The sequence below is a fragment of the Eretmochelys imbricata genome, chromosome 2, assembly GCF_965152235.1.
Source record: "Eretmochelys imbricata isolate rEreImb1 chromosome 2, rEreImb1.hap1, whole genome shotgun sequence".
Lineage (NCBI taxonomy): Eukaryota > Metazoa > Chordata > Testudines > Cheloniidae > Eretmochelys > Eretmochelys imbricata.
In genome coordinates this window covers 121,033,998-121,053,688 of record NC_135573.1, presented here as the reverse complement: position 1 = coordinate 121,053,688, position 19,691 = coordinate 121,033,998, and the positions used below count along the sequence as shown (strand labels likewise).

The window sequence follows — 19,691 nt, the reverse complement described above, 5'->3', positions numbered from 1 at the left end:
CCATATCTTATAAGATCACTGTATTCATCTTCTAAATCTCTAAGTTTGCTGTTTAAAATACATACAATGGATCAATAATAAGGTCAAACTTTACAACAAAAATTTCTGGGAAGTGGTCGGGAGCAAGAGTAGTTTTAGGTGGTGAAACATATTGGGCGCTAGGGGTGGAGAATGTCCGCTAGGAAGAAAGGGAGGTGCAATCTCATTTTATTTCTAAACCTATTTATTGCCAAACAAATATAGGGTATGTCAACAATCAAGGCAAACATTGCAACAGAAAGTTCTGGAAATTGGTGGGGAGGAGGTGTAAGCATAAGTGGTGAAAGATACAGACCTGTAAGAGTGGATGATGCAGGCTGGAAGGAAGTGCAACTGTTCCATATATCTAAACATATCAATTGCCTAACAAACAGACCCAGAACTTGGCTGAGGACACAAGTAATTCCTTCTCTCTCACAGGACTCTAAGGTAATGTAGATATTTGTATAGACACAATTAGCTTTTTGACAATTATTCTGAATTAGTTAAACCCTGGGCAGATTAAATGATAACATCCATGTCAAGCAGTAAAACAGGGCTTGCCCATTTCCATCATGAGTTTAGTTTAGATTTCTGTTTCTAGAAAACCGAGTGCAAATATTATAAACTTGCAGAGTTTTAAGAAAAAATGCTGATGTGGGGCAAGATGAATCAAAGGAAGAATTTTCTTAGTTCCTTAAAATCTTGAATTAGATAAATAAGGATAAATCTGTGCAGGTGGTAGTTCTTGCTGTTAGATTGCAAAAGACAGCAAATTCATGGGCCAAAAACTAAATTGTTGTTCCACCTAGGGGGAAGAAAAAAGATATTTTTAGTTTGCCACCTTCTTGTTTGACTTCTCATGACAAAAGAATTCATGACTTAGTATGTGTTTGGATACTCCATAATGAACCATATTGACCGTCAGGGAAACCTAAGAGGCCAAGGCCTGAGAACCAGATGATCAAAGGTATTTAGGCAACTAAAGATGCATTTTGGTGTGTACTGGGATTTTCAAAAGCACCTAAGCAGGTTAGGTGCCTAAGTCCTATTCAAATCAATCTTTAAATAATAATAAAGACCATGCGTGATTTGCATGTCATACAAGAACCTAAGGATCGATTTACAGCAGAGACAATAGGTCAGATAATCTAAGGGAGTCTGGAATTATTGTCAACTAGATACGTGTTCCAGTTTCTGAGGAAAGTTAGTTTGCCCCTATACAGAGAAAACAACACAAGCTGGAGACTAAGGTAAAATCCTGGGCCCACTGAACTCAACTAGAGTTGTGTGGTTGTTCTCAAATGAGCCAGGATTTCACCCCCAAATTGCTGAGGGTATCAGGGTCTGACAGTGAGTAGCAACTCACTGCTTGAGTAGTCCCATTGGAATGAACAGGACTACTCCAGGAGAAAGTCCTATTCAACATCCGTAAGGGTCTTTGAAATCAATTGGACAATTAAAAGAGTAAGGCACTACTCAGTTTCAGTCCACATATCAGAATCTGACCCCTACTATTTTCTTAGTCCTTAATCTGGTCAAAACTTTCAACTCCAATGGGAATTTAGACAGTGGAAGTTCTGAATAAAGACAAATTAAGGATTTTTTTTCCACGATAGTACTGAATTCCATATTGATGCACAACATGTTTATAGGAAATGAAAAATGTTGTAAGTCCATTTGGCAAATCATTAGCAGAGGAGAACATTAAGCTAGGAAATTCACAGGTTCCTGCCAACCAAAGTCCGCAGGAAACCACAACTAAATTGCAGTTGTCTAAAGTGATACTGTTTTATAGCTATTAATATGGAGGATAGAAGACTATAGCTGGGTTTAAAAAATTAATTAATAAATCCAGTTAAAATTACCAGGTGACACACAATATATATGTGGTCAATCAAACACATGTCATTTGGGAAATCTATGGGTCTTTGGCAGCGCTGTGCTTCCTATAACAGATATCAGGGTAGTAAGGAAGTGCGGCGGACTGAAGGAGAAAACAATAGTTAACCAGTACATTGAGGAAGGGTCCTTCTTTGGCCCCAAAAAACAAAAATCAAGAACTACTACTCCAGGAATCAAAAACAAATGTGAATTCAATGGACCTTCTTAGATGAATAAAGTTATGCATGTTCCCTTTTCACTACCCACACTCTATTCATTACTCTTGGCTCGAGTGGCTCTATGGCAGTGGAGGACCCCTCTGTGGAGAAGGATTCCCAAGGGGGCTGAATCCACCATATTTAGGGCAGCTCTGTGTTGGAGGATCAGTGCAAATATACAACAAAGGGGGTAGAATCTGACTCCTAGTGTCTTATCTTTCCTGGAGTCCACACACATTATACAAGAATGGTAATTACATTTTCTGAATGATAAAAGTTATTCTATGGATTGCATTCTAATTAGTTATGAAAGTTACCTTTAAGCAACCATTTGGACATAAAAAGCAATAATTTTGGATATATGATAATGCCAGTGGGTGTTGCAAATGCTTTATATCCCAAAACTTTGCAAGATACCTCACCATAATCTAGCAAGCTTCAAACTTCATCTCTGATGACCAGGTAAGCTTTTCTTCCATTTAAGGATAACGTTTTAGTTACTGTTATAATTGGTGAAGGGAAGTTTTGTAAATCCTTTCGCTATACTCAATCCTTTTTAGATTTATACAGATTAGTCCAGCTTCTCCAGAATTTTACATCCACAGAGGGTTGTGTGTTAAAGGTGCCAGGCTGGGGCTCAGGAGTCTATTCCTGCCTGTGTGACTGTGGGCAAGTCACTTTGGCAAAATTTTCAGATGTGGATGCCTAAAAGTAATCATTTAAACCCAGATTTAGATACCTAAATAAACAGCCTGCTTTTCAGAAGGCCTGATCCCCACAGATCCTGTTGGTTTAAGGTAAGTTACAATGCATTTATATCAGTGTAAGAGCAAAATTTGGCTTGCAGGATTTACATAAATTGTTGCAGGTGTCACCACTTTCCAAAGCATATCACATTGCTACATATAATCATCAACTCTTGTGAAATGTGCAATTTGCCAGCTATTAATGATTAGGAAAAGAGATTCTCAGCAATTTTCTTACTTGTTCCATAACAAAGCATTTTGCATTAACAATAACACACAAACTTCTCTTCTGAACCTCAGACATCAGTAAATCTGTGCATATTTTTGAAAAGAGTCTGAGATGGAAATGAAATATTTAAGTAAGAAAATCACAGAATCATAGGAATGGAGGACTGGAATGGAGGACTGAACAGGTCATCTAGTCCAGTCTCCTGCACCGAGGCAGGACTAAGTATTATCTAGATCATCCCTGACGAGTGTTTGTCTAACCTGTTCTTAAAAACTTCTAGTGATGGGGTGTCAGTCCATGATCTGTTCCTCCTTGCATTTTGCTGTGACCCTGAGAGAACCTTTCCCAGTCATGAAAAAGAGCTCTGTGTGGCTCGAAAGCCTGTCTTTCTCGCCAATAGAAGTTGGTCCAATAATAGAAGATACCTCACCCACCTTCTCTCCCTTGCAATTAGGAAGTTTTTCCTAATGTCAAATCTAAATATCCCTTGCTGCGATTTAAGTCCATTACTTCTTATCCTGTCCCCAGTGACTAAGAAGAACAATTTATCACTTTCCTTGTTAGAACAACCTTTTATGTACTTGAAGACTGTGGTCATATCCCCCTTGAGTCTCCTCTTCTCCAGACTAAACAACCCAACTTTTTCAATCTTTCCTCATAGGTCATGTTTTCTAGACTTTTACTTTTTTTGCTCTTCTCTGGACTTTCTCCAATTTGTTCACATCTTTCCCAATTGTGGTGCCCAGAACTGGACACAGTACTCCAGTAAGGGCCTTATCAGTGGTGAGTAGAGTGGAAAAATTATTTCTCACGTCTTGCTTACAAAATGAAAGGTGATGTTATATAACACTATTTCCGAGGAACAACAGTGGATTAGAATTTGGAAGGGGAAAGCCACGAGGATCATCCATTTGAATAGTGAAGAATCTCACCTAAGATGAGGGAGACCCACATTCAAGTCCCTGCTCCAATGACTAATTTATATTAAGTGGAGAAGCTTCAGTGGAAGAGACTCACTGAAGACTGCCTGATAGCCTAGGCCTCACGGCATTCTCCTGAGCAATGAGAGATTGAAATTCAACTCACTGTTCCAAATCAGGCAGTGGGGCGAACTGAACCTCGGTCTCCCACATCCCAGGTGTATGCCCTAACCTTTGGGCAGAAGTTCTATGGGACATTTCCACCACCTGTTTACTGGGCTAAAGATAAAATGGGGGAGGGCAAGGAGCACAGCACCAGCCACTTAACAAATCTAACCTGAAAATGTTTTTTTGGCCCAAACTCTTTGGTAAATTTGTGTCAAATTCGTGAATAGTTTCAGGTTGACCAAGATTACATTTTTTTACAGATAAACTATGTGTCAGAAAAACTTCACCTGGGTCTTTTTATCTATTTGTGAAAGTCTTGGAATGCCTCCCTGGGAAGAAATCAAGGGTATCCCTTTTCAGAGTTAATGGAGACAGATTCCTATCAGTCAACCCCAATGGGAAAACGTATTGCAATAAATAGATGTTCACACATCTTACATAGTGTATATTTCTTTTATAATAGAATAGGCTGATTCAGTGATACCTTATCACATATTAATCAAATCATTTTCTACCCATTGTCTGTTGTTGTTACCTAGATACCAGGGGTCAAATTAAGCTATAATTTACACCTGTGTATATCTGGATTCACCCCTCTGAAGTTGCTCTAGCTATAACTGGGTGCAAAAGGGAGCCTAGTGTGGCCCTGATCATATACAAACAGAAAGTGGAGCATCCCATAGTCCCTCTCAGGAAGGCTGATTTTGAACTCAGACTGCTGTAAATCATGAGTAACTCCCCTGAAGTCAGATGGGGAGATGCATCAGTGGGTTTCATTGCTCTAAGAAATGGTGTTGGTAGAAGATTTTACTCCTTGTAGCATTGTACATTAGCCGCAGAAAAGGAAGAAAAAGGAGAGTCTCAATTTCCTGGGTGGAGGATTGGAGATGAGTCTGTTTTCTTAATGGGAATTCTTTTTTTTAAAAGTCTGTATCACAAAGTTCCCAAAACTTATGCCCATTTCCACTCTGAAGCTAGACAAGAGTGTATAACTAGCAAGACAGCCACTGAAAACATCTGATGCAGTAAGAGGTTGAGAAAAGAGACTATTGAACTCCATTCATTTGGTTTATTTTTTTCCTCGACAGCTTTTCATTTTCACAATGAACTCCATCAGTGAAGCAACTACAAAATTTTGCTTTGACTTTTTCAAAGTACTGAACAAAGATTTTCCATCTGAAAATATCATCTATTCTCCTCTGAGTATCTCTGCTGCCCTGGGCATGGTCCTTCTTGGGGCCAGAGGTAATACTGCCGCCCAGATACAAAAGGTAGGCATCAATAAGTCATTTGTTTTATACCTGCATTTTTGTTCAACAATGGCAGACCATTCCCACGTGCAATGTCACCTGAGCTCCTCAAGGCTTTTCTTTCATTGTAACTCAGAGCAGTTTCCTTTTCCATGGGTAATATAGCCGGCACAAGCAGCAATTGCCCTAGTTAAGGTCGAAAGGCACTTCTATATTGAATGGGATTGAACTTTATGCCGTTGAAAGTGTGCCTGGCAGAAGATGCAGGTTGAGAACATAATTGTGAACTGGAAATAACAGTTCCAGCCCAAGAACAAGAGATTTCCCCCCCTCAAGCCCTGATCTTGCAACCATTCCATAAGTGTGTGTCATTACATACATGAGTAGTCCATAATGGTACTTGGGTGTATTATTGTTTGTAAGACTCTGGCCTGTTGCAGCTTCACTTACCCTCTGCTGAGGTTGGTCTATTTTGGCCCATAGGGATGTTTGAGCCTCTTGGCCAAAAGCTCAGCCCCAGCAGAAGAGGTCATCTCAGATAAAACCTAGAGAAACATTTCTTCAATATTTGCAATTTCTGGCCCCTCATCTTCATTTTACTCATACTGCTTGGGGACATTTCTGTGTTGTGCATTATACCAAAAGAGAGAGATGTAGCCCTAAATGGTTATTTCATAAATCTGTGTATCTCAGATGCAGGGTCCTTTTTAGTTGCTTACGATGAACGTGCTGAGCGTCAGATTTACTAATGCTGAAGTGTCACAAGTTTGGTCGTAGTTATAAAAAATAATTTGAATATCTAGTTTGGCAAAAGTATTAACCTATTTTGGATCCCATGAGCCTGTATGAGTCACATTTTTCATTAGGAATGGGTTTGAATTTCTCAAGCTTGGATTGCACAGGAGTTAGTACTAATCAAGAATCATGTGGCATCAGTCTTTGAATACAGCTGTCATTATTAGAACTTCCAGATAGATATTTTGCTGTAAAGGCTAGACATGTGACCCAATACAGTTAGCAGCTGTAAAGGGATCTGCACATGAGAGGAATGAAATTAAAAAAAAAACAAACAAAAAAACCAGGTTCCAATGCTAGTCAATGGCAAAACTCCTGTCTGCTTAAATATGGGTGGGAGCTAACTCTACATTTGACAAACAAACACTACATTTGTTGGAATTAAACCTAGCAAACTCTGAAAGCATTTCCATTGGTTTTGAGACTGTTCCTTAAATTTAGGTTTTGTAAAAAATAAGCTTTTATCCAAGTCCCAATCCTGCGATAGCATCCACTATTGCAAATCACTGCATGCCTCCTGAATTTATTACCCTATTGCAAGGTGTAAAAACTGAATATTATAGGAAGAAATAGAAAGTGAGTTCCACAGTCATAGAAATATAGCTCTCCCTTCTAGAGATTTTAAGTAGTATTCACTAAATGGCTTACTGATTTTGATGTCAATGGATGGACTGGGGCATCCAATGATAAAAGTTGAGAACACCTGCCTTTTGACATCATGATGTCTATCTCCAGTAGAAAGGACAGTAGGTAAGACAGACAACTGAATTTTCTCGTGACAAGTTCAGTTTCACATTTTGTCATAAGTAAATCAATACAGAGTATGACTGTTGCAATGTTACATTTCCACCTCAGGTTCTTCGCTTCATTGAACTTAGAGAAAATGAAAATCCAGGAACAGGAAGCTCTTCTGAAGCAACAAGAAGTGATGACAATTCAGAGGTAGTCACAGACTACCTCTTTCTCCCCAGCTGCCGGTATCTTAGAACAAATGTTGGAGCTGGACAAACTTTGGAATTTAGATTCAACTTCCCCAAATTGGCAGATTAGAATTATAACATAAAAATGCGGGGGATGCTGTGATGGTGGGTGACAGAAGGTAAAGGGAGAAGGATAAAAATGTACACAAGATAGCAAAGAGTAAGGTTTAGGGGTTTTTTTTATTGAAAATGCTGTTCAGTTATATGCTTGATTTGGGGCATTCAGAAGTGATGAGTTCAGTTTGCATCTTGCTATTTCCGTGAGCTCCTACCATGATCATGAGCACATCTGCATGTATAACTCAGACATACAGAAAGCATTCAGAACTGTACTACCCTGAACATTTTTAATTGTTCAACAAATTCGCAGGTGTAGTGCTCCATAAGTAACAAGTGGAAAATCCCAAAAGAGCCACAGATTACTTAGTCCTTATAATAGGACTTTTGCTCCATAGATCTCCAGATTATCAGGAACAAGAACAAGTCAGACAAGGCAAAGCTAGTTAAGTTATTGAATCTGAATGGTTTAATAGAAGAACAATTATTTAAAAAAAAACAGTGTCTCTGTTACTCTCAGCCTTCTTCAGTCAGAAATAAACTACAGCAGCTTTGTGTTATTTGAAGGTTCCTGACGATCAGTGTGATATATCTGGAGGGATTCATTCCCAGTTTAATGACATCTTCTCTGCAATCAACAAACCTACCACTTCTTACGAACTGGCTAATGCCAACAGACTGTATGGAGAAAAGACATTCAATTTTCTTCAGGTGAGTTGCACTGGGGATTCACATTAACGGCCTGTGACATTGTAGGACAGATAGAGATGAACAACATGGACTTAGTTCAGCTGAGGTCCCATTTCCTGCTGACTTCTATGTGATGTGGCAAAGTACCTTGTTCTCCTCAGCAGACTCAGTCCTTTTTAGCCTGGGAGAGACTGGCTTGGGCAAGGCAAATCCTTACAGGTAGCACAGGGTCTGGTTATTCTTTTCCCTGATCAGTCCCTGGTGCTTACTTTCCCTCCCTTCTGGGCAGGGAGTGCAGCCTCCCTTCCTGGAAGGGTTCTGTGTCTTGCTGTCCTTATTCTACTGGCGGCTTCCCTACTTCTCTCACTCTCTCACCCCCTCCCCCTACTTCCACCCCGGGGAGGGTTAAAAAAAAAAAGAAAGAAAGAAAAAGAAAAAAAAGGGTCTCCAGCAGTTGGAGCCAGCTGAACCTAATTAGTTCTCTAGCAACCACTTTTCCAGCTGAACCTTATTTCCCCATGGTTCTCCTCAGTGGACAGGGAGAGGCCTTTTAATCCCCTGGGACTAATTACTACTCCACCCTTTTTTGTAGCTGTTTGTCCTGGGTTTACCACAGTGAGTTGTGTCCACTTAGACAAGGGGTGGAGTTGATCCCATGGAGGTACTGAACAGTAGGGCAGAACAGCCAATCATCTTAAAATAAAGTGGTTCTGGAATGGAATATTTAAGATAACTTCAATCTAAGGTCTTAGTTACAGGCTCTGCTCATTTCTCCCCTGGTCATAGAGCATTATAACCTAACTGTAATTAGGTGTGTTGAACAGCACTGAAAGCAAAATTTCTAAGTGTTTACTATTACTATTTATATTATGGTAGTGCCTACAGGCCAGGATCTCACTGGGCTAGACACTGTACAAAAATATAACAAAGAGACAGCGTTATGTAAACCTTACCCTGAAAAGCTGTTTTATACAGTACATTATTGTTACCCAGGTTTGTCTTCAGCTTTGTAACTATTACTTAAATAATTACTTCAGTACATCAACAGCAAAATAAAGTTTAGAGGGTTGCTATAGTCAAAAAAGTAACTGTTTAATCATGGAACCAGATACTCAGATATATATTCAGAGTTGTATTTGTTTATTTCATCGACAAAATTAAGATTTTAATGCTTTTTACTCTTGTTAGCACTCTAGAAGTAATACAATGATAGAAAAGTGAGCTAGAATTATGAATTCTGGCTCATGCAAATTCAATAAAATTGCTAGCTATGTTCTGGGGTTTCATGCTACATTTTTAACCAATTTATTTCACATTATTTACAAGGCCTCACCATTTCATTTGTGTGAAATTTCATAGGCCCCAAAACTATTCACAAATCAGCTTTCAAAATTTGCTTCTAGTTTTAAATTTTATGTGGCAGCACCATTGCAGTCATCTTTAGTTATTTTGGCTGGTGGGGAAAAAGAAACATTACAGGACAGTGCTTCAAAACATTCATGAATTACATATAAATATACAAAAAGAAAAGGAGTATTTGTGGCATCTTAGAGACTAATCAATTTATCTGAGCATAAGCTATAAATATACAGTCATGGACACACTAAGTTAGACAGCGACAGAAGTGGCCAGACAGTATATATTGGTTTCTACTTCCAAGATAAATTCAGGGTTCTACCTGTAGAACTAACAGAAAGACCTGTAGTGGGTCCTGTTCCACCAGTTTCTCCTGTTTCGCAGTCTACCCAGGATGGAAAGTAAACTTGAGAGACCTCAGGATTGGTTGCTGCAAGAGGAGGCGCAATCTATCAGATCTTTCCTCTGAATGGGAGTAGGAAGTGGCCTACGTGAAAATGGTCCCCCTGTCCTTTAGGGCATAAGCAGCCATTTAAGGACCACGAGAGGACCTGTGACAACCAGATATTCTGGTTATTCAAGAGCGACCTAGGTCCACCTTCCATTGTGTAACCAGAACCCGATGTTCTCTAAATGCCTGCTAAAGCGGCTAGGTTGCCAGGGGGCTGTATATGTTTATTGCATCTAAAAAACAGAGAGTAAATCAGCCTTACATAACAAGATCACATGGAAAAGCAAACACCAGCCTCACCGCAGCAGTAGTGAGAAGTCTGGGGAGAAGTCATTATTATTTGTGATGAGTAGTATAACACAGGGGCCCCAACCAGTGATGAGCTGCCAAAATCTTAACAACGGGTTCCCTCCTCACCCCACGAGGGGGTTGTTGCCCACCCCCAACCTCCGGGACTCCTGCCCCATCCACCCCCCTCCCCTGTCCCCTGACTGCCCCCAGAACCAGGCAGGAGGGTCTCATGGGCCACCATAGTGGGTGCCCACCCCACCCCTATGAGCCAGAAGCACCTGCCAGAGGGCGAGGTGGGGAGTCCCAGCGGTGCTTACCTGGGGCAGCTCCCAGGAAGCATCCAGTAGGTCCCGCTGGCTCCTGTGGGGGGGAGCGTAGCTAGGGGGAGAGCGGCCGCTCCCCCCACTGATCACATCAAAAGTGGTGCCTTAGGCACTGACTCCCTGGGGCACCCACGGGGAAAAATTGGTGGGTGCAGAGCACCCACCGGCAGCTCCCTGCCCTGCACCCGGTCCCAGCTCACCTCCGCTCCGCCTCCTCCCCTGAAACCACCGCCCCGCTCTGCTTCTCCGCGCCCCCACCCCCACCGGCTTCCCGCAAATCAGTGGTTTGGCGGGAAGCCGGGGAAAGCAGAGAAGCAGGCTGCGGCTTCCCACTCAGGCCGAGGGTGGCGGAGGTGAGCCCCCACCGCCACAGGTTACCTGCTGCAGCACGGGTGGCCCTCCTCGCTGTCCCCCCACCGGAGCTCACCTCCACCTCCCTGGGCCTGAGCGGGAAGCCGCCGCTTGCGTCTCAGCCCACCCCGGCTTCCCGCGCGAACAGCTGATTCGTGGGAAGCCTGCGGGGGGCGGAGAAGCAGAGCGGGGCGGCGCGTTCAGGGGAGGAGATGGAGGCGGAGCGGAGGTGAGCTGGGGCCAGGGAGCTGCCGGTGGGTGCTCTGCACCCTCCAAATTTTCCCCTTGGGTGCTTCAGGGCTGGAGCACCCGTGGAGTCGGCGCCTAAGGCGCCGCTTTTGGCTTGGTAAATTTAGAAGCCCTTTTAGAACTCGCGGAACAACCGGTTCTAAAAGGGCTTCTAAATTTAACAACCGGTTCTAGTGAACCGGTGCGAACCGGCTCCAGCTCACCACCGGCCCCGACCAGGGTCAGGGCCCTGTTCTGCTAGAATGCTGTAGAAACATAGTAAAAGACAGTCCCTTCCCCACAACTTACAATATAAATAGACAGGACAGACACAGAGGTAGGAGAAAAGCAGTATCACTATCCTTATTTCACAGTTGGGGAACTGAGGCACAAAGATTAAATGACTCTCTCAAGGTCATACAATGACTCTGTCACAGACTCAATCAGCTGGCGGAACTTCAAAAAGGTTCAGCGTTTGACTCTTTTATGTAAACTGTCCTAACCTATGTGGCCCTGTATCTATGCTCTACCCATCTGGTCCAGTTCCTTCTGCTAGTCCTCACACTGTCTCTAGCATGTACAAACAATCTTTTGTATATTTCTTGCAGTGTTGCAGAACTAAAAAACAGCAACATTTTATTTTATTCAGGAGACAGCCTAAAAACAGACCTGTTTTCTGATATATTCTTCTGATCTTCTCTCTTATTGTACAGAAATACCTGTCCTGCATCCAAAAGTTATACCAGGCTGAATTGAAACCAGCTGATTTTCTGAATGCTGCAGAGGAAACCAGGCAGCAGATAAATTTGTGGGTTGAAACCTTTACAAAGGGTAAGGACAAGTCAGCCATTGGCTGCTATTTCTTGATATTTAATAAAAAAACAATGAGGTAAAGTGTACAAGGTGCTTAAAAACCTGGAGGAGAAAACTATTTTGTCATAATTGGAGCATGCCCAGTATGCAGTGGCAGCTCTCAGCAATTTGACCACCTGAGTGACCTGAAGATGGATCATTAATTCCCACAGAGAAAACATATTTGAGGAGAACAGAGTAGCCAGCAGACTCTGGACCTAGTACAACACCCATTGAAATCAATAGGAATTCTTCTGACAACTTCAGTGGGCGCTGGATGAGACCACCAGTGTGGTTGACTGCATGGAGTTTAAGGAATTATTCAGTCAGATGCAAGAGGTACTGGGGAAAGGAGAGGGAACCTTCAAAAAGTACCTTGATTTATGAGCTCCTCCACAGAGAAGCAAAAAGAAAAGGAGGACTTGTGGCACCTTAGACACTAACAAATTTATCTGAGCATAAGCTTTTGTGAGCTACAGCTCACTTCATCGGATGCATTCAGTGAAGTGAGCTGTAGCTCACGAAAGCTTATGCTCAAATAAATTGGTTAGTCTCTAAGGTGCCACAAGTACTCCTTTTCTTTTTGCGAATACAGACTAACACGGCTGTTACTTTGAAATCTACATATAAGGTAAATGACAGCACACTACTTAAAATTGACTTGGATCGAAGACTAGTCAGCAGAAAAAGAATAAAATGGCCATTTTAGGAGATGGCATCTATTCTCCATTATTCACTTGAAGCACATCAGTGTGGGGAAGCGACAAAGATGCTGCTTGTGTTGCACTTGTTCTGTGAATAGATAGAAGACTTCAGCCTCTTAGGCCTGTCAGTCTAATATCTTTCATGTGTGTCCAGTGTCATGTGTACATTCTTACACCCAGGTACATAGATGCACTGTACATCAATGTTATTACAACAGATAAATGGAACTAGAGTTACTGAACTGCCAAAATGAAATAATTTGCTCCATTTTTTTAAGGTAAAATCAAGGACCTCCTTGCCCCAGGCACTATTTCTTCCGGTACTAAGTTAGTCCTCGTGAATGCTGTCTACTTCAAAGGGCAATGGGAAGTGGAATTTGACAGAAAAAACACCAAAGAAAGAGCTTTTCAGATTAATAAGGTAGAGTACAGAAATACACATATCCCATCATTGCTTCTATTGTTTTACACGCTTGGCAGAAAATGGGGAGCTACCATGGGATATGGCCCTCTGCCTGGAGACCAGCCCTGTGGGTGGAGAGGGAGCTGTTTCCCAAAGCTTCTGCTACAAGAGTGCATCATGCCTGACACATGTACAATGCCTCACAAAGCCACTTGGAGCACAGGGGAAGTCAGTGTATAAGAAGCTGTGGCCTGTCAGCTCTTCATTCAGGAGTGGAAGTGCTCAGGTCAAAGCCCTGCTTTTTCCCCTTCCCCCTTGGGGTTGTGGGTGCAGTTAGGTTTACTACCCTTGTAAAGATTTGCACTCATGTGAGCAAAGACCGACTGGCCCCTGAGCAGAGGCCTAGCATAAGGGTGCTTCTTGTACCTTCCCTCACTACACTCCCAATTTGGAGCAGTCCACAGTCTGGCCTCTAATCATCTTCTTCATAGACCCTTAACTGGTTTCCATTGTATTCAGACCTACAATGAGCTGTTCTGCTGCCACATTTACAATGACTAACCAAGCGATCCATTTAGTCTGTGTTCAGTTTCCACATTCTGTCACCAGATTGAGCTCTCTCCTCATTAAGGTTGAATACTGAAAGTGGGTTTTTTTAGGTGACATTCTGCACATTGTCCCAGTGCTACTCCCCCCACCGCCATCCCCCCATGCTGGGTGGGCAATGAATGTAGAGTAGCCAGCTTCGTACTGCTTCAGTTCCATTTCGCCTTCTGTTGGTCACACATTAGCACAATGTAGCAAAAATAGGTTGGCAACGTTGCGAGGGAAACATTTGTTTAGCTAAAGGAAAATTGTTCCTAGTGGAATTTGTTTCCATGAAATTGTTTTGTGGATGTCTGTTGCTTTTAGGTTTTGTAAATTTCTGGGTCAACTTGACCTAAGAACATGCTATTATATTGAAATGTAAATTAAACAGAAGATGGAAAGCCTGTCGTTTTAATGTCCTTAGCGTGGTTCTCAAGCTCGACAACCTAACTGTGAGGCACACACTAACAGTGGCAACTACTGAAAGTGTTGGTCCAACAAAATAGCATTAACTGTTCTTCTAAACCTTCTATTCGTCGTGGGGTGGGTGCACCTGAGTGCAGACACAGGGAGATGATAAATGGTATCTTAGCTTTAAAGGGGCAGGGGAGAAGCAACATGGTGGAATCCTGGACCATGGGGATGGGCTTTATGGGGTTTCCTAGTCCCTCCTCCCCCGATGCCTCACTGACCCTTTCCCTTGAGTCCAAGATAGAGATGAATCTGTTGTGAGATGCTTGAAGAGATTCAAGGGGACTATATACACCTTTCTTTAGAAGGTGCTAATCTGGCCCTAAACAATCACTGCAGCATTTGGGTCCAAGTGAAGATGTAATACAAGGAAAAACATGTAAATACAGGAGGATATATTGTATGTATTTCATTTGTTTCTAATTGTCATTGCTTTCAGACTACAAGCAAACCTGTGCAGATGATGTACAAAATGGGCGAGTATAAAATAGCTACTATAAAGGAACATGATTGTCAGGTGCTTGAACTCCCGTACAAGGGTGATGACCTGAGTATGTATATACTGCTGCCAAAAGACTACACGGGTCTAACACAGGTAAAGTTACCTATGATGAGATGATAACCTTATAACCAGAATATGAACATGGCAATATATCTCTGACCACCTGGACAGGCAGTATAGAAGAAAATTACCTTTCCTCCTCCTTGTTGCAGAGTATGCAGCATGTTGAATAGTAAATCTGAAGGCAGGCTGCTTATGCTGTTCCTGTGTCTATTGAATTTTCAGGAAACAAACAATGAGCCAGCCTTTTTATTCTCCAAATGGGGCACAGCGACAATGTAATTAATAGCTAATTGCTACATTTTTGTATTATCAACCTTTCTAAACAGTTAATACCCACACAGACTCGTCTAAAAGTGAATAAATAATAAATGCAAACAATATAGGTAACGCATCGGCAGATCCACAGAGGCTGTCTGCCACATATTGCTGCCAGACTTAACATCTGATCCATCTCCCTAACCCTTCTCCCATACAATTTAATTGCAGAACACCCATTGACTTCACTGGTGCAGGATCAAGTCCTTTAGCTTTAATGGTAGAGGTCTGAGCACTGAAGTTAAAAGTTTCACCATTGACTCCCAGTGTTGACCCAGCATTGTGGTCATTATATTTATTTAAAAAAAAAGAAAACAAGATTCTATAATCAACACTGGACAAACACTTATTTGGAAATCTTTAGGGTACAGCTACATGGAGATAAAAGCCCTGCAGCTGAGGGGCTAAAAATTGTGGTGTACACATTCAGGCTTAGGCTGGAGCCTGAGTTCTAGGACTCTGTGAGGGTGGAGGGTCCCAGAGGTTGGGCTCCAGCCTGCGTCCAAATGTCCACACAGCAATTTTTCAGCCATGTAGCCCAAGTCAGCTAAGACGGGCCAGCTGTGGGGTTTTTATTCCTTTGTAGACATACTGTTTGTGTACGTCATGCTACTGACCCCAGTAGTATTGTAAGAATCATGCCTGATGTGGCTACCACAGTGTGAATGAAAAATCATTTTTTCCAATTTCTCACACAGTTGCATGTCTTGTTGATTTTGACGCATAACCACAAGATTCTGATTCCCATGTATCTTTATACCTGTAGCTGGAAAAGGAACTTACTTATGAGAAATTAACAACTTGGATTAGCCCCGACCATTTGAAAGAAGATGAAGTGGAGGTGTCTCTTCCTCGGTTCAAAATCGAGACAAGCGCTCAACTTAAGCAATATTTAGAAGCTTTAGGAATGACCGATGTGTTTCACCCAGGAGTATCAGATTTATCTGGAATGGCAAAAACAGATGGCCTGTCTGTGAGTCAGGTTGTCCATAAGGCTTATGCAGAGGTCAATGAAGAGGGCACTGTGGCAGCAGCTGCAACTGAAATTGGCCTAAGTGGATCCTTGTTTAGAATACCTGTACAGTTTGTGGCTGATCACCCTTTCCTTTTCTTCATCAGACACCAAAAAACCAAATGCATTCTCTTCTATGGTAGAGTCTCTTCTCCTTAAAGGGAAATCTCTAACCCACGAGATCCTGGGCCACAGAATTGTAGTACAGAAAATACAACAGAAATGTTATTCTCTTCATTTTCTCTTTTCCTTGCACTCTAGCTAGATAGTGACTCCATAGTTATGGGTGAAAATGCACACGATACTCATAGCAGGACTGTGATACTAGCACCACAGTCCTACCTTGTCTGCTGTTTCCCTCCCCCGCAAACTTGCTTCTCGTTCCTACTTAAAGAATGTCCCACTCTCTCAGCACCTGAGGAAGGGCACCTCTGCAAAGTCCCAAATCACTAGGAATCTCCTTGACCAAAGCTTTGCTAACTAGTAGTGAAATAAAGAACTATGAATTTTATTAATCATCCTGAACTGAATAGGTATCAACACAAGCATTGACCAAACTCTTGCAGTGGAGAACCTGGCCCTGAGTTGTAGCAATGTAACAGGTGAATAATCAGGCTCATTGTTTTCACAGTTATTGTTATTGCCCTTCTGCCACCTTTACTACTTCTGGAGGAATTCTGTGCCAAAAAATTAAAAACTCTGTGCACAATATTTTAAAATTCTGCAAAAGTCTTCTTTTTAATTTGGGAAAACAACACAAAATAATCATGCCAGTTTCAATTATTTTGGTAATTAATTTCAAAATATCTATCAGCAAGTATGTCTGTAACAATACAGACAAAAATATAACCCGGAAATGTTTTTTGATTAATAGATTTCTTATTAGGCATATTCATACAGAATTTTGTTTAATGATTAATTTAAACTAAATTAATACAGAACTTTGTGTGATGATTCATTTAAAGTACACCTGTACTCACAGAGAGTTGTGTTTACTCCATGAGGAATCCTGCTGAAGTGAGTAGGACTACCGGGGAGGAAGGCAGTACTCAATATAATGTGGAGCAAGAGGGAGAAGGGAGAGCTGGAAAACAGAGTCTGACCCTTTTGCACCCGAATATAAAGTTAACACTGTACACCGATACAAACTCCTACAGTCAGGGTGAGAGTTAGGGATGTTGTGGAAACTTTGTACTTCCTGACACCTGCATTGAAAACTAACAATAATGTTGCTGTGACCCCAGAACCTCTTAATACCAGCTGGCAAGGGGGTGCAGAGGGCTCCAAGGTTCTCCTGATTCTCATTCATCAAAAGAACGTCATGTGAGGTCAGAAATAAGAGTCCGTGTTGCGCTCTTCATCAATTCTGTTGTGAAATGTATGTGAGGAAACCATGTAAGGAGTGGTGTATCTATACTGAACATATGTTCTTAAAGTCTGTGTCTGGGGGCTGGTCACCAGCAAAGATAAAAAACAGATTTTTTGTCATACACGAGATGTTTAGCCACCTACATATTTACATGTACATTGAGCATTGTCTCATTCACAATGGGTCTCCTATCACCAGTCTGAACGGAATGAAAATGAAGGATTGTGAATACTTCAGAAAGGAACTAATAGGAAGAAAACAGCAGGGAGGGAGAACCTTATCTTGAAGTGCACCTCAATGGTTTGTTCTACTATATTTGGGGGGCAAAGAAGACACCCAGGCATCCCTGAGCTAAGAAGCAAATGGACAGCAGATTTGCTTCATGAAGGTGGAATCTCAGCCAGGCTGGGCTGAAAACACTGGAGAGAACTTTGGGTGAGATAAGTTTCTTTATTAGCTGGTCAATTTCTTAGTTAAGTTTAGCTAGTCTATAGAAAGAGCGTTATTTTGCTTTATATGTAACCATTTAATTCCAGTATTTTTGCTCACTATTACTTGAATCTCTAGTCTTTGATAATAAATGTATTCTTGTTTTCACTATAAACATATCTAAGTGCTGTGGTGTGAAGTAAAGGAATGATCCTGACTTGAATCTTACAAACTGGTGTGTACTGTTTCTTTGGGAACGGCAGGCCCGGTAATTCTGTGATTGTTCAGTGGATCAGGGACCAGACACTGCAGGGAACGCTCTGAGGACTCGAGGGTTGATGTGTGTCCATCACTACTTGTGCAGAGAGGACAAGGCCTGAGGGATTCTGGAGGGCAGTGCTTGTATTGCCAGAAGCTGTTGGTTTCAGGGAGCTGATCCACAGCAGGCACAGACATGACTGCTTCACACTAAGGCCAGATGGGCGTGAGGTGCCTCAGAAGCCTGGGTACCCCTGGGGAGCGTCACAGTTGCATTAGCAGTTTTAAAAATCATTTAATTGGTTATAATTTGACTAAGTCCAGTTGTTTGCCACGAGCTGTGAGACTATTGTGACAGGAAACTTGGGATCTTCCAAATTGCATGTAGCGATTTCCTGCCAGTTGTTTAGAGTTTAACACAAAATTAGAAAATTTTGTTGACTTGTCAGAAAAATCTAAATTGTAATTAACCAATTGTCTTCCAAAAGGGCAACTGGGGAAAATAACTCTCTTTCTGCAGCGCTCTCGAGATTGTAATTTTATGGCTTTTCTTTGGTGAAGTATTATAGATGTATTTTGCTTTTGACCTTTTAATTTGTGCAATTGCAATGCATCTATACCGCTATCAAGTCAAAGATTCAATAAATCACTACGTATTTTGTCATTTTCAGTAGTGGCAGGGAAATAAGCCAAACAGAAGTTGAAGACATACCTGTGTGCATGTGATAAGAGTGAAGCTGCAAGAGTATAACACTACTATAAATGGTCACATGGTGATAGACAGTATGTAGACCCCTTGTTCCAGACAGCACTTGGGCATGTACTTATGTCCCACTGATTGTAATGGGACTCAAGCAGTGCTTAGCATGTGTTTAAGTGCTGTCCTGAATACTCTCCTCAATCACGGCTATAACATACACCTTCTTCTAATAATTTTTAAGGGACAAGTGAGTACTAATAATTAATATCGATATTTTGGCAATGCTACTCAGTTTCATTTTCCAGTTTTATACTCCCCTGTTTCCTAATCATAAATGGGGAGTCTTAAAACATTGTTTCTCTAATAAACCAATATAATCTACCTAGACCAGTTTTTAGCATACATTTATGTCCCCTGAAAAAATGTGCAAAAGAAAGAAGTTGAAATCTACAGACTACTCTGTACATATGAGGTGAAAAACAAGAAAGCAGCCTTCTGCCTGTAATTTAGGGCTTGAAGCAACCCCCTGGGAACTGGGAGGGAAGAGTTTGGAGCAGGCACCAGGAAGCCTGTCTGTGCACATGGCTGGAAAGTTAGCTGCAGTTGCAGTCATGGCAGGTGCACCACTTGTGGCTGGGTGGTGTAGCAGCTCACCATCTAGCACCCCTTGCCGACAGCTTCTACGGCCCTGGGTGGTGTCTCTTCTCATGACTTGGCCTTCCTGCCACTTTAGAGTCCCTCTCCTTCCAGAGTTTCCGTGTGCCACATGTACAGTGCCCTACACAATACTGGTCATCGATCTGCCATCCTCCTCCCCTCCCAGACTCCTCTTCCACTCTACTCTTCTATCAGACTTGCAGCCCCAAGGCTTCTCCCTGGAGTCTATTAACCCGACCCAAAAGCAAAACACAGATTTCAGGGAAAGCAGTGTCAGGCCCTTTTCCAGGCTTGAACTTTTAAACCATCCTGTGTCCACACACCCACTCCCGCAAAGTTCTCCATTCTTCTGCAGAGTACTGACTTTCGGGGACTACCCTCCTTAAGTCTTGCCCTGTTTGGATCTTCAACTC

General features: G+C 41.9%; 1 protein-coding gene across 1 annotated transcript; it reads left to right on the top strand.

Moving 5' to 3' along the window:
- The first annotated feature begins 332 nt into the window (after positions 1 to 332).
- Positions 333 to 17,895, top strand: LOC144261311 (serpin B3-like). The gene is made up of 8 exons (XM_077810729.1): positions 333 to 468; positions 5,272 to 5,454; positions 7,084 to 7,170; positions 7,833 to 7,976; positions 11,669 to 11,786; positions 12,790 to 12,932; positions 14,413 to 14,568; positions 15,620 to 17,895. Exons 2-8 carry the CDS (start codon positions 5,287 to 5,289, stop codon positions 16,022 to 16,024), a joined length of 1,221 nt encoding a protein of 406 aa, XP_077666855.1. The 5' UTR covers positions 333 to 468; positions 5,272 to 5,286; the 3' UTR covers positions 16,025 to 17,895.
- The last annotated feature ends 1,796 nt before the right edge of the window (positions 17,896 to 19,691 follow it).